Source organism: Macadamia integrifolia, chromosome 11, assembly GCF_013358625.1.
Source record: "Macadamia integrifolia cultivar HAES 741 chromosome 11, SCU_Mint_v3, whole genome shotgun sequence".
Classification (NCBI taxonomy): Eukaryota; Viridiplantae; Streptophyta; class Magnoliopsida; order Proteales; family Proteaceae; genus Macadamia; species Macadamia integrifolia.
In genome coordinates this window covers 11293211-11308839 of record NC_056567.1, presented here as the reverse complement: position 1 = coordinate 11308839, position 15629 = coordinate 11293211, and the positions used below count along the sequence as shown (strand labels likewise).

General features: G+C 38.4%; 1 protein-coding gene across 1 annotated transcript; it reads left to right on the top strand.

Annotated features, from left to right (window-relative positions):
* Positions 1-12924: 12924 nt before the first annotated feature.
* LOC122092911 (ABC transporter C family member 3-like) lies at positions 12925-15363 on the top strand. Its single transcript, XM_042663213.1, has 6 exons — positions 12925-13166; positions 13277-13485; positions 13633-14027; positions 14440-14492; positions 14858-15097; positions 15219-15363. Exons 1-6 carry the CDS (start codon positions 13004-13006, stop codon positions 15317-15319), a joined length of 1161 nt encoding a protein of 386 aa, XP_042519147.1. The 5' UTR covers positions 12925-13003; the 3' UTR covers positions 15320-15363.
* The last annotated feature ends 266 nt before the right edge of the window (positions 15364-15629 follow it).

The window sequence follows — 15629 nt, the reverse complement described above, 5'->3', positions numbered from 1 at the left end:
GTTGACTTGGTCCAATAACCATCGCAGAGATAATATGTGTGCAGTGTTGGATAGGAGCTTTCGTAACGATGAATGGATTACTCAATTTCAAGACTGCTCCCAAAAGGGTCCTCTCTAGAATTGCCTCGGATCATGCCCCAATTATGAACTCCTCTGACTTGGCTCAGTGTCCTCATAACTGCCCTTTTCGGTTCCACCAATATGGAGTTTGATAATGTGGTTGTGGATTCTTAGGGTGAATGGATATCTGGGAATCTGATTTTTTTGCCTCATGCTCAGATTGAAGAGATTAAAAAGGGCTTCGAGAAGCCAGGCAAGGTCCGCTTTTCCAAATATTGAGAGAGCTCTAGTAGAGGCAAAGGAAAATTTGATGTAGGTGAAGCAGAATATTGAAGCCAATGGCTTAGATGACCACTTGTTTTCTTTGGAAGCTAACGCAAAGACTGCCCTGATTAAAACCTTGGACTACCATGAAAAACTTTGGGCAAAAAAGGCCAAAATTAGGCGGATGAAGTAGGGGGATAGGAATTCCAAGTTTTTTCATTTGTCTACAAAAATGAGAAGACTCAAAAATACCATCAGATGCCTCAAGAAGCAAGATGCTTCTATGGTGGAAGGTAGTGATCAACTGGGAGAATACATTGTGCATTTCTACGAGGAATTCCATAAAGCTATCCTAACTGTGGAACATGTGGAGCTGTTAGATAATATTCCCATGGTGCTTCATCAGAGAGACATCTTCTACCTGGACTCTATCCCGGGTGATGCAAAGATAAAAAAGGCGGTGTGGAAGATTTATCTAGAGAGTTCTCCAGGGCCATATGGTTTCATAGGAGCTTTCTTTAGAAAGTGCTAACATATTGTGGAGAGGGAGGTATGCAATGTTGCCCGATATTTCTTTAGCTCTAGTCATATGACCCAAGGGGTAAATAATAGTTTTTTGGTACTTATTCCAAAAGTGGATGGTGCTTCTTCTTTGGATAAATTTCGTCTTCTATGCATGGGGAACTTTTATTGCAAGATTATATCAAATGTGATGTCAATGAGGCTATAAAATTCTCCTAAGATTGATTTCAGAAGAACAGGGTGTCTTTCATAAAGGGAAGATGATATACTCTAATATTAGTCTGGCATCAGAGCTTGGTAATATGATGTTTGCTACAACAGGAAGGGATGGTCTTGGCCTTAAAATAGACATAAATAAAGCTTATGACACAATTATGTGGCCTTTCCTTTTTCAGGTGCTGTGTAAATTTGGATTTTCTAAGAAGTGGGTTACATGGCTGCATCAAATATTGATTTCTACTAAGATATCTATTAGGGTTAATGGTGGTCCGCAGGGGTACTTTGGAGTGGAGCGAGGTTTGAGACAAGGAGACCTTATCTCTCTAGTGCTCTTCATTATTGCCGAAGAAGTGCTATCTAAGGGGCTGAAGTCTTTGATTCAAATGAATAAGTTGAAGCCGATTCAGGGTCCAAGAGGTGCCCCTATCCCTGGTCACATTCTCTTCACAGATGACATCTTCATTTTCACTAATGCTTCAATGAGGTATGTTAGGAATTTAAGAGATTTTTTAATTGAGTATCAAGAATATTCTGGACAACGTATCATCTTACAGAAAAGTAAGCTTTTAATGGGGAGAATTTCTCTCAACAAAAAGCAAAGTATCTCTAAAACCCTAAGCATCCCGATGAGTAACTTTCCTATAAGATATCTCGGTGTGGAAATTTTCAAGGGGAGAGTAAAGAAAGAGTAGTTGGTAAAATCAGTTATTTCAGAAATGCCTACCCACAGTTTTTTAGTATACTGGTAGCCTTCGTCTCTTATTGCAATGATGGAGAGATGGATGCGGAATTTTATTTGGAATGGGGAGGTGGAAACAATAAGATTGATTACTGTTAAGTGAGACTCTCTATGCAAGCCTGAAAGGAAGAAGGGGGCATGGGGATAAGAAGGCTAAGAGATTCGAACATGGCCATACTAGGCAAATTGGTCTGGAGAATGAAAAATGAATAAAATCTTCTGCTGCTTCTTTTCCCAGAGCCTGATTTGTCAAAAAGGATGGAAGGACTCTTAGAGAGTGTCATCCCTCTTCTATTGCAACAGGAGTCAGGAAGATGTGGAGCTTTATGGGAGATAGGAGAGATGGATTATTGGGAATGGCCAGGTTACGAAATTTTGGAAGGACAAATGGTGGGAGCCAAAATCTATCATGGAGAAGGTGAATCTAAAAAATTTCAGCTCCCTTTCTACTTCGACAAAGGTGGGAGATTTTATTAGAGAGAGGAAAGGGATCCTTCTAGAGGTAAACTCTCCTCTCCTTAGAAATATTTTTAATCAGATCAAGGAGATTAAATTGCCCATTATGCAAATGCAGGACATGCGTGTTTGGTCCCTATCGCCTATGGGGAATTTCTCTATGATGTTAGCTTGGGAGGACATCAGAAGGGAATCGCCTAAGGTGCATTGGGCCTCTTTGATTTGGCAGAAAAACTTACCTCCAAGATACTATACTTTTGGGTGGCATTTGGTGCATTGCAAGCTCTCTACAGATGAGATGGTAAGAAGCAAAGGTGTTCAATTGGTTTTTATCTGTAATCTTTGTGTTAAGGCTGAAGAGAGTATCGAGCATATCTTCCTTCAATGCCCCTTCTCTATTCCCATATGGGAAAAATCTGCTTTGGCGTAACGTGGAAGGACCATTTTTTTCGCTAAAAAGATATCATATATTATAAATAAAAAAGGAAATAGAATACAACCTAGGTCATGAATGATATGCTCGATACTACCCCCACCTTCGGCATTGCCATCAGCAGGGGAAGGAAGACCTAAAATCTTACTAAAAAAACATTAATAGAAATGAAACCTAGGCCAAATCAATGCATCAACATGAAGCTCATCCTCCAATGAGTGAAGAAAGACATGGGTGGCAGAAGATGTACTATTCCGAGCTGCCAATTTAGGGAGATAGTCTGCAATGGGATTTGCTTCTCTGAAACAATGTGTTATCTTCCACTGAATGGATTGAAGAAAAGGACTTAAGAAGAGCCAATCCTAAAGAATATACCATGGAATATATTTTCTATTCATTGCCATTATTACAACTATAGAATCTGATTCAATCCAAAAATGTTGAATTCCCAGCTCTTTTGCCATCATTAAACCTTTAACTAAGCTCTGAAATTCTGCTTCATAATTTGTTCTTACTACTAGAAAGATCCCAAAAGAAGCTATCACCATAGCATTTGAGTCATAGATAACACCACTTGCTTCCGCTCTCCCAGGGTTACCTAGAGAACATCCATCCACATTAAGCTTGAACCATGAGTGTCACACGCTGCCTCCACTCACCTAAAGGCCAGTGATATGGACACGCACAAGTGTCCACAATCCATATAGGATCCACGATCAAGTACTTTAAGTGCATAAAATTATGAAATGATTCTATGATCAGAAGATAATAATTATAATCAAATATACATAACTGGTGAATTCTAATAATGTAACGCCCCAACCCTATTAATCTTGCATAATATTGTCCTCTTTAGCCCATGGGCCTCAAGGTTTTAAAACGAGTTGTGCTATGTTAATAAGGCTAGAGGTTATTAACTAGCCCAGTAATCTCTCCCTAGGCGATATGAGACTAAAGTTTGTACACCTTTACCGATCTCTCAAACCCCCTGGTATTTTCCATATTCTTGGTAGGGACACCTCACCGATCTCCCAGGTGGGTCTGGTACTTACCATATTTTTGGGTCATTAAGGTGGGACTCTTATCCTTATCCTGGGTTTGAGTCGTCACAAATAATATTTACCATATTTTCCAAAATATTTTCGCAATGAAATATTAATTATAGTTATGCCCCTAGGGCTACTTCTGATATGTAAGCAAAAATAAAAAGTGAAGATGATATTCTCATCCTCAATGTGCTCCGAAAGCACAATCATCGCATAAACAGCCGTCCTCGTGCATGACCAGCTCCTCATCCCAGAGGTCACCTTCGTAGAGGGTTGGCTCCTCAGCCACAATCTCTGAATGGTTCCTTGAATCCACATCCAAAAAGGGGGCAACAACGGAGGTGAGCTTCCAAAAATCCTAATGAGGGGTGCACATAAACATCCACAATAAATCATGAAATAAAACAATGTAAATGCCTAACCAAACCAATATTAATGCAATTCCATGATCCGGATTATTAGCAAACAAACCTAATCAATAGATTCTAAGTCTATAATGGGTATTAGTACTACTACAACATAAGTGGTATCCCCAGTCATGAATATATGTTATCAGTCCCCAAGAATACAAGTTAGTTGCGAGTCAGGAGCATACTGATCCCTACATGGTTTCTTCAGTATATGGTTTCTTCAGTACCCGGTAAGCCCTTATTAATAATCCCCCATAATACCACTACATCATACAAAATCGCATGTAAGGTATACCCACCACCGAATCCAACATCACATGAGGGTTTGTCATGACACTGGCATCTACACACCTCAGTCACCGAAAATCATCCCCAATCTCAAATCGTTGGATGGTAGGATTAGCTAATACATAAACCCCTATTGGCAATGGTTGTAGCATCAGGGTGGTTATCCTAGCCTAATGCATTCTAACATGCCACACCACATTAAAATCACACTCACTCACCTCGTGGGCATATACTGCCGGAACCTACCTTCGGCCACCCTATACCCCACACTCACACACTATGAGCATGCAGTGCCAAAACCAACCTTTAGCCACTCTGCACCCCAATCTCCACAACACACACTCATACACACACATTCACCCTGGGCATATAGTGACTGAACTCAACCTTTGGCTAACCTGCATCCCAGTCAAACACACACACTCCATTCATAACTCATGTCATTATGCAACATACACATCCAACACAAGTAATAACGTTATAATATGAAATTAACATGCCTATCGACATATGCTTCATAACGTAAGCATTCCATAAAATAAAATCACACAAATCCCCTCACCTCGAGTCCTCGGTGATGATGGACAGCCGATGGCCTTGTGCCGCATTGTCTTGTCACCTCTTGGTTCTACTCTTAGAATATATAAGAATTTTAAGAAAATAAATCACACATAGAGAAATGAGACCCTAGGCACATGTTCTAGCTACGTTTCCTATTTCTCTTTTCTTTGAAATCATTCTTAAATTGCGGGTTTTATGACTACAAAGCTGATATATACGTGGGGGATGTTTATCCACCTCAATTAACTTAGATTAAGTGTATTCAATGGGTTGGTTAAGATGATTTTAAATAATGCACCTAAATTTTCCCAAAGTTCAAGTCGCGACTAAACTAAATTTGGAGATTTTGGTTGAGGGTTTATGTGGTGACCATCAATGGCTTATATGGTCACCCCAAACCACTATATATGTATTTAATTTCATTTTTCTCATTCTAATTTTGGATTTGAATGGTGGGGTATAGAGGGTTTAGGCAAAACCCATCATTTCTAGGGTTTAGTTATCCAAATTGGGGATTTCACTAGGAAGGGTTCATGGACTCAAATTAATCCATCAATCTTGCTAGGATAAGTCTCCTACACTAAACCTCTCTCCCAATTTGTAATCTTGACAAATGGGAAGACGGGTTTTAAGTAATTTCCCATTTCTAGGTTTTGTGTTGCCCAAATTGGGGTTTGAAATGGGGATTTAACTAGGGAGGGTTCATGGTTTCAAATTAAACCATTTCTCTTGCTAAGACAAGTCCCCAACATCAAATTCCCCTCCCAAATTAGTAGTTTGACAAGTGGGGAGGCGAGAATCGGTTGGGGTTTCTCTTATCTAGCTTAAGAATGATTGGAAATGAGAGAGAGAGAGAGAGAGAGAGAGAGAGAGAGAGAGAGCAGACCTTGAGAGAGAGAGAGAGAGAGAGAGAGAGAGAGCTTACCTTGAATGGGTAGGTGCTCCCCTTGCTCTCCTCTTCTTCCTCCTCCCTTGCTCTTCTCCTTCTTCTTCTTCTTCTTCTTCTTCTCCCTTCTCCCTTCTTTTGCTTTTAATTTGGTAGAAATGAAAAGAATGGGCAAAGACTTCATTTATAGTCACTTAAGTTGCCTAAGGCTTGTTTGGAAAAATAATGGGTTTCTACCCTTTATTGGTTTAATTTATAAATTTAGGATTATGGGCCAACCTTGGGGTGTCCCGATACATTAATCCATCACCTAGTAGGTGGTACCAACCAATGGAGGTGGTTTGAGGTGCATGGGTGCGAGGTCTCGAGACCCATAGCCAAATAACCCAGTTTTGATAGATATTTTCACTTTTAAGGTTTGGGGATCTTCCAGTGAAATGTGAGGGTTTGACTAACCTTTTCTTCTGTGCCCGGAACCCCTTCCAATTTTTATGGCATGAGTAGCCGATGCAAGTGGGGTCATTTTTCCCTTCCTGACAACGTATGGCTGCTACCCAATATTTAGTGGTACTGGTGTCCTTCGGTGCCTCATCTATACATTTAAAATAGGATTTTAAGGCATAGTTATAACATCCCCCCCACCTTACAAGAAATTTAGTCCCCGAAATTTGACGTACCTAGCAATCCGAACAATTGAGGATATCTCTCTTTCATTTCATCCTCACGTTCCCAAGATGCTTCTTGGTTGGAGTGATTCCTCCACTTGATTAGCACATAGGAAATAGTTTGATTGCGAAGAATGTGGTCTCTTCGGTCAATAATCTCTTCCGATTATTCCATGTACCTCCAATCAGTGTCAAGCTCTAAGGGTACACGTGTCAAAACATGAGCTGGATTGAGAATGTACTTCTTGAGAATGGAAACATGATATACATTATGAGCTCCTTCAATTCGGATGGCATAGCAACTCAGTAAGCCACTGCTCTGACTCAACTTAGTATCTCATAAGATCCCATGTATCGAGGACTTAGCCTTCCCTTCTTTCCGAACCTCTTCACTCCTCTCATAGGTGCTACCGTTTAACATCAGCATAGCTATTTTTCCTTGACTGAGCTGCCTTGATCCTCTCCCTAATTACATCCATTTCTCACAAGTGACCTGGATTAGTTCCGGGCCTAGGATCCTTCTCTCTCCAATCTATCCCAATACAAAGATATTTTTTATTTTTTCCTATACTGGGCTTCATAGGGTGCCATACCTATTGTAGCCTGATAGCTATTGTTGTAGGAGAACTCTATGAGTGACAATTGCTCATCTCAACTATACCTCATGTCTAGCACACAAGCCCGTAACATATCTTCTAGATTTTGTACGGTCCTCTCTGATTGTCCATCTATTTGTGGATGAAATATTGTGCTAAAGTTTAACTGTGTCCCCATTGCTATTTGCAAACACTTCTAGAACTTAGAGGTAATCTGGAATCACGATTGGAGATAATACTAATTGGTACTCCATGCAGTCAAACAATATTGTCAATGTACAGTTGAGCCAACTTCTCCATAGGATAAGTAATCTTCATAGGAATGAAGTGGCCTACTTTGGTCAGCCAGTATACCATTACCTAGATTGTGTCATTCCCCTTCTAAGTACGTGGCAGTCCTGTGACAAAGTCCATGGTGATGCTTTTCCTTTTCCACTTTGGTACAGGTAGGGGATTTAACAATCCATGTGGCCTTTGTCTTTCAGCTTTGATTTATTTGCAATTTAAGCACTTGGCTGCGTGAAAGGCTACATTGGCTTTCATGCCGCTCCACTAATAGAACTTCTTTAAGTCCTTGCACATTTCTGTATTACCTGGATGGATTGAGTAGGGTGAATTGTGAGCTTCTCTCAGTATCAGTTCTCTCATTTCTTCATCCTTTCGTACACAAAGCCTTTCATTGAACTTGAGGACTCCATCTTCAATCAACTTGAAGTCCAAGTCCTTTTGTCTTCCTTCTTTGATGTCATTTACTATCTCTTGATGACCTTCATCTGATAATTGGGTAGCTTGGATTTTCTCCATTAATGATGGTTGTATCAGAAGTATAGCCAAATTTACTGTCACCTCATTCATTAGTAGTTCCAAGTCCATTCTTCTAGGTTCTTCAATAAGTTGTTCATTCATAGTCAAGGCTGCTAGGGACAGAGTCTGGGATTTTCTACTCAGTGCATCAGCCACAACATTGGCCTTTCCAGGATATTAATGGATGGTGCAATCATAATCTTTCATCAGCTCCAACCATCTCCTCTATCTCATATTCAATTCTTTCTGGGTGAAAAAGTATGATATACTTTTATGATCACTGTACATCTCACTATTTTCACCGTATAAGTAGTGCCTCCAGATATTCAAGGAAAAGATTACTGCTGCTAACTCTAAGTCATGAGTGGGGTGATTCTTTTCATAGTCCTTCAGCTGTCGAGATGCGTATGCTATAAATTTTCCATTTTGCATCAACACAGCCTAGGCCCAATTTAGATGCATCACTATATAGGATGGCACTTTCAGAATTGAAGGAGTTGATGGAACAATTACAAGATTTATTGAAGAAATGGTTTTTCCAACCTAGTGTGTCCCCATAGGGAGCACTAGTACTCTTTGTCAAGAAGGATGGGAGTATGAGAATGTGCATAGACTACCAGAAACTTAATAAGTTGACTATCAAGAATCGGTATCCGTTACCCAGAATAGTGAGTACTGGAGCTGTTACTAATTTCTGCTTCAATTCCTGAAAATGGTGGTGGAGCTTGCCCTGCCTCTGGTCTTCTAAATTGATTAGGAGCTGCACCAAAATATGCTTCCCTACCAAAACTGCTAGGTGCTGCAGTTCTCCTCCCTTATAGGGCTTGATAGTTCTCTCTCTGCTTGTCTTTAATGGACTTGGCAGCTTGAACTATTTCGTCATAGCTATGGAGGTATTGGGCAACTAACATAGTCCCAATGGTGGGTCTCAACCCATTCTCAAACCTTTTGGCCTTCACTTGATCTCTCTTCAAATGTTCAGGTGCAAAGAAGAACAACCTCTCAAACCCTTATTGGTATTCCAACACCGATTTGGATTCCTATTTTAAATTCATAAACTCTGTCTCCTTCCTCTCCCTCACACTGTCTGGGAAATAGTTGTTGTAGAATGCCACCTTAAAGTGCTCTTAGGTGAGGTTGGGTTGCAGAGCAACTACGATGCGTTTAGTGGATTTCCACCATGCATTTGCCTCATTCTAGAGTTGGTAGTTGGCACACATTAACTTTTATTTTTTAGTGAGGGTCAACGCCTCAAATGCCTTCTCCATTCCCTCCACCCATTTGGTGAGTGCTAAGGGTCATGTGCAATCCCGCTAAAGTAAGGGGGCCTAAACTTCTGACACTTCTCCATTACTTTCACATTATCCATGACCATAGGCAACATGACTTGGCTTAGTGGTGTCATCTGCCTCTGTGGTACTAGTATGTCTGGTTGTGGGGTAGATTGCACATTAGAGCCTTCTAGATGGGCTGTGGGGTGAACTATGGGTGTAGGGACTTGTTGTGCCTGAGGAACAACTGTAGGGGCAACATTAGATATTGATTGTGCTTGTGGTGGAACAACTTGTCCCTCTCTAGCTTGAAGCTTAACATTGATCTGTGCATTCAATCCCATCATAAAATCCAACTGTTGCTATTGCAACCCCTACATTATGGCATTATGTTGTTGCTGCAACCCTTATAACATGTTACCCATGATTGAGGTCACATCCTGGGTAGACAATATAGGTGGAGCTCCCAGGATAGTGGTTTTGGGCACTGCTTCCCGACTAGGTACAGGAGGTGGTGATAGGTCCGCAACAGATCTTGTGGCACGACATTGCCTTTTGGGTGGTCATCCCACTTGGGCACGGGCTTTCTTTGTTGCCATAGGAATTTCCTGTTTTACGAAGACATAGTCAATTCCATCCAATTTGCACCATCTAAATGGGTAGGTGCTCCCCTTGCTCTCCTCTTCTTCCTCCTCCCTTGCTCTTCTTCTCCTTCTTCTTCTACTTCTCCTTTCTTTTGCTTTTAATTTGGTAAAAATAAAAAGAATGGGCAAAGACTTCTATTTTTATTCACTTAAGTTGCCTAAGGCTTGTTTGGAAAAATAATAGGTTTCTACCCTTTATCGGTTTAATTTATAAATTTAGGATTATGGGCCCACCTTAGGGTGTCCCAATACATTAATCCATTACACAGTAGGTGGTACTAACCAATAGAGGTGGTTTTGGCCTGTATTTTCACTTTTAAGGTTTGGGGATCTTCCCATGAAGTGTAAGGGCTTGACTAACATTTTTTTCTATGCCTAGAACCCCTTTTAATTTTTGTGGCATGAGTAGCAGATGCAAGTGGGGTCATCCTTCCCTTCCTGACAAAATACAACTACTGCCCAGTATTCATTGGTACTAGTGTCCTCTGGTGCCTCATCTGTACATTTAAAATAGGAATTTTAGGGCATGGGTATAACAATGAGGGAGGAGGCACACACCGAAATATCTCCAAGGTACGAGAATTTTTTAGAGAAAAGATTGATACACCCAATATTGTAGCACAGATTAGATCCACCATAGAAGGCAATCTACACTTGCAAGATGGGATTTGCTCTCTGATAGTTGCTATAATCTACCGCAGGACAAGCTATGTCTTCATTGTTTCGTTTCATATGTCCTAGCGTTATGCTACATTCAAAGAAAGAAGGGCACAAGGATGAGACAAGCCAACCAAGCCTCTTTGACAGGGACTTGATCACTCTTAGCTTTCCACCACGATACTAAGTAAAAGACCGAAGGCTAAGATACCCAAGAAACGAGGAAGGAGGAGGTGTCTATAGAAAGTTTCCTAATGTAGTGGAAGAGAAGAGCTTGTGCCCTCAATATTAAGAAGCCATGGAAGATGGGATTGCCAATAATATCTTCTCACATCTGGTGGGAGAAAAATAAAAGGGGGTACAAGACCAAAGCAAGACCGGCTGAATTTGTTTTTGAAAGCAATAGACAGGAGATTATGCTTTATAATGATGGCATAAGTGAAGAGGTGAGATTAGTTTTAGATGTTTTATGCTATAGGAAACTAGGTTAATGATTAGAAATTCATACACCTCTCCTCCCCTAGAAGTGCACTTGTGTAAACCTCCCCCTAGTTGGTTCAAAATTAATGTGGATGGGAGTTTGGGCAACCTTGGAAAGGTGTTCTGCGAAAGAGTGAGGGCCATGTATATGACTCCTTTAGCATTTTCCTGTGTATAAAAAAGATATACGAGGCAAAGTTCGAAGCAGTTTTGGAAGGGATTACGATGGCAAAGCAGCATAATGCTATAAGTATGTGGACAGAATCAGATTCGGTGCCAATTGTCTCTGCGATCCAAAGAAGACAATTTCCCTGGTTTTCTCTCCAAAAATGGGTTTCTTCCCTTCACTATTTAGAATCTATTCCTTGGAAGATATCTCATTGCTTTCATGAAGCCAACCCTATTGCAGACTACTTAGCAAAGAAGGCAGCAAAGTTTGGCACCTCAGAGTTCTCGGTGGTTTTTCCTACTCATGTTGTTGCTGATCTTGAGAATGATGCTATGAATAAGCATAGTTTTAGATTATACTAGGTCACTCACTTGTTCTCTCTGCTAATGGCCATGCCAAAGCTGGAGTTTGCAAGTAGGCCTAGCAGTTTCTGCCATGTTCTTTTGTTTTTCTTTGATTGTTTTCATTCCCTTTATTTTAATAAAAGTATCCTATTAGCAAAAAAGAATAAAAAATCCATTAATATTTTTGAAAATTATTAGTGGATAATTCAGAATGATAAATTGGTGAAACTAAATTAGTAAATGAAAAATTATCATATTATACTTGAAATCTAAAATATTGAGGATTAAAGGAATATATCCATCGCAAGGCTTAACTAAGAGCCTTGTTTTAATGGTCCAACAATTTGATTTATATTGAAGGCTTCATTAATAAAACTAATCATTGAATAGTTGTTTCCTATTTTAGATTTGTCACCAGAGTTTTGGACCCAATTTGTAGTGTATGTTTCGCCCTGTTTGAATTCTAGTCATGTATTTTTTATGGCTGAACTAAAGTTTTCTTCAGTTACATAAGTTGAACTATAAATCAACCAGGGCTCAAATTTGAGTCCCAAGGTGATTTGGACAATCGATATTGAAGAAATTTGAGCCTCAATGGAACTGTTATGTGGCTAATATTTGGGTAGTAAAGATAATCCTATCTTAATGGAGACCTATTGCCAAATTATAATCACTTTATAGTTTTCAAAGGAAAATTCTTGTTCTTCTTTCATTTTCATCTTTCTTTTCCTCTTCCCTTATTATATCTTTCCTTAACAACCCTCTTTCTTTCCAAAGTGAAGCACATAAGCTTCGCCTTATGCTAATCATGAAAAAGGATTTCACTTAGCCTAAGTAAAGTACCTAGGTTGCACTATGTGACATTTTTACACAAAACTGCACATTCATATGCTTTTAGAGTTAGTTGATAAGATCATACCATCTAATCCATTATATGTAATTTTATAATTAGATTTTTTTTATATGGACACATGAAATTATAAATTGAATTTGAAGTTTGATAATGTGATTATCAATTCTTTGAGAATTTGTAAACACAAAACATAAATTTCCGGATAAAATTATATTCATGTTTCGGTAAATATTTTATCGAAGAATATAGTCAACATTTAATAAAATTAGAAAATTGTAACCATTCAAAAGAGAAGAATTGAACTAAATAAAATAGAATTAAATATTTACCTATAGTTTCATCCATGATGATCAAATACTATCAACCATCTAAATGTAAGCAGCTAACATTAAGAAATTTCTCATAACCAAAGTCTATATCATTTTTCTACTATCTTGTATTCATTACAATTTTTTTTTTATATCATACCTAATTTATTTTTATTTTACAAACCTTGCTTTGTAGCAATATTACATATCTGCAGCGCGAGAACTGTCACGACTATTTGGAATATGCCAAGCTCCAATTATACAACATTTTTCTGAATCTTGTTTAGGTTCAACCACTATTAGGTGCTTCAATCAAGAAGAGAGGTTTATGGAGATAAACCTCAAGTTAGTAGATGGGTATGCTCGGCCAAAATTTCATTTCTCAGGTGCAATCGAGTGGTTATGCTTTCGTATGGATATATTGGCATCCATTACATATGCTGTCTTTTTGGTTTTCTTGATCTTAGTGCCGAAGGATGCACTCAATCCTGGTAAAAAGTTGAAATTAAGATTTTTATAAAATCATTCTTTAGAGAAATCATGATATATTGATTATGTAATTTAGTGTTTGAATTGATTTTGATTTCTTTCTCTTTTGAAGGTGTTGTGGGTTTAGCTGTCACATATGGGCTTAGTTTCAGCTTACATGGTGTTGTATGGGATCTTAACCAACTTCAGACTAAAATCATATCTGTTGAGAGAATGCTACAATACACTTGCATCCCTAGTGAACCCCTTTTACTGGGAGAAGAAAATAGGCCCGGTCATGAATGGCCATCACAAGGGAAAGTTGATATTATTGATCTACAGGTGGTCTTTAATCTATATTTACCAAGTTTATATTTCCTTTACTTTCTATGGAATAGACACTCTGAAGCCTAATTTTGTTGTATAGTTCTTTTTGCTCTTATAAATTTCTACTGAGCTATATGATTTGATTATATGATATGTATGTAGGTCCAATATGGCCCGCATCTTCCTTTTGTCTTGCGAGGTATTACATGCAATTTTCCAGGAGGAATGAAGATCGGCATCGTTGGGCGAACAGGAAGTGGTAAATCAACTCTCGTACAAGCTCTCTTTCGTGTGCTTGAACCTACAGTCGGTCAGATTTTGATAGATAGTATCGACATCTCTAAGATTGGCCTTCATGACTTGCGGTCAAGATTGAGTATTATCCCACAAGACCCAACAATGTTTGAGGGGAGTCTAAGAAGTAATCTTGACCCACTTGAAGAGTACACTGATGAACAAATTTGGGAGGTGCGGTTTTTTCATTTGATGAAATTTTTATTCATTGACAAAAAGATAGGATGGACATATCTCCTTCTTACTGGTATTTTCTGCACAAGGCAAACACATCATATTTGATTGTTAGGGACATTTGTCTCTCTAAACTTCTTTCTAGTATATCTATGAACTCTTTTCTATTGGTTTTTCTCTATAAGCTCCTTTCTCGTGGTCATCTTCTTTTTATTTTTTATTTATTTTTTATTTCTCTCTATTTAATATTAAAATAATTTCATTGGATGCATTAAATCAACTTAGAACCATGTTTGGCCTTAAGAGAATCTATTAATTGTGACCTAGGAATTAGAGTGCATTGTAGTTATTACCCAAATTTTTATTCCACTTTGCACCCCTTTCTTGTTCATTTCATCTTTCCCACCACTCATCTTTAATGATCGGTTCTATGTCATCTTAAAAAAAAATCAAGAAAAGTGGTAAATTGACATGAAATTTGTTGTCTTAGGCCTTAGATAGAATTCAGCTTGGTGATGAAGTTAGAAAGAAGAAGGGGATGCTTGATTCTACAGGTTAGTTTCTTCTCATATACACATTCTTCCAAAGTGTTTTTTTTTTTTTTTTTTAATATTTAGTAAAGGAAGTCTGGTGAGCATGGGATTTTTGCACACCACAGCTCACCAACTACGCTAGGCAGTTGTTGTTTTCTTCCAAAGTTTCTCAACTTCAATTTGTGCACAAACGCACACTACTTCCAATTTTTTTTTCTTATGATATGACTAACTTCTAGTACACAATCCAACCTCCTAGGTCCCAACCCCATTTCGAAAAAAAAAAGTAGGGAGTCAAAAGTTAATGATAATAAGGTATTGAATAGCTAACCCATTTTCATATGGTGGCTGTTTTATTTTTAGTGTACATGTTATGGTGATTGCAGTGACTGAGAATGGAGAGAATTGGAGCATGGGTCAGAGGCAGCTAGTCTGTTTAGGGCATGCACTACTCAAGGGGAGTAAAGTGTTAGTACTTGATGAAGCTACATCATCGGTGGATACAACAACTGACTATCTAATTCAGCAAACGCTTAAGAAATATTTCTCAAGATCCACTGTCATCACAATTGCACATAGAATAACATCAATTATTGATATTAATCTGGTTCTCCTTCTTGATAACGGTTAGTAGCAAGTAAATAGTATACTACAATCAATTGGGTTCAATTAAGTTTGAAAAAATGTTGCTCATCCTTTTTGAGGTCATTTCCTAATCAGGTTGATATGTTCTCTTGTCTTGAGCAGGCCTTGTAGTGGAATATGATTCCCCAACCAAATTGTTAGAGAACAAATCCTCATCATTTGCAAAGCTTGTTAAGGAGTATACTCGAAGATGTAGTTCTTAGTTTTTGAAAGGATAAATAAATGAATTTTGAAAGTCCAAATGTAGACAGGCTTTAATAAACTTATTAAAGCTCTTGTAATCTTTCTCTTTATGCATGCCTAAAAACTTGGTAGAAGTTTTAGTGGTCCAATAACATCTTTAAACCATTATGAATATCTATATACTGGAATTTTGGACAAAACCAAAATTTATAGACAATTAGAGCTCAAGGTCTCTTATTCACATGTCAAGTTTTTGTTAACACGGAGTTCTCCAAGCTAAAAAAATAAAGCTTTAAAATCCAATGAAAATGTAATTTTACATAAATAAAT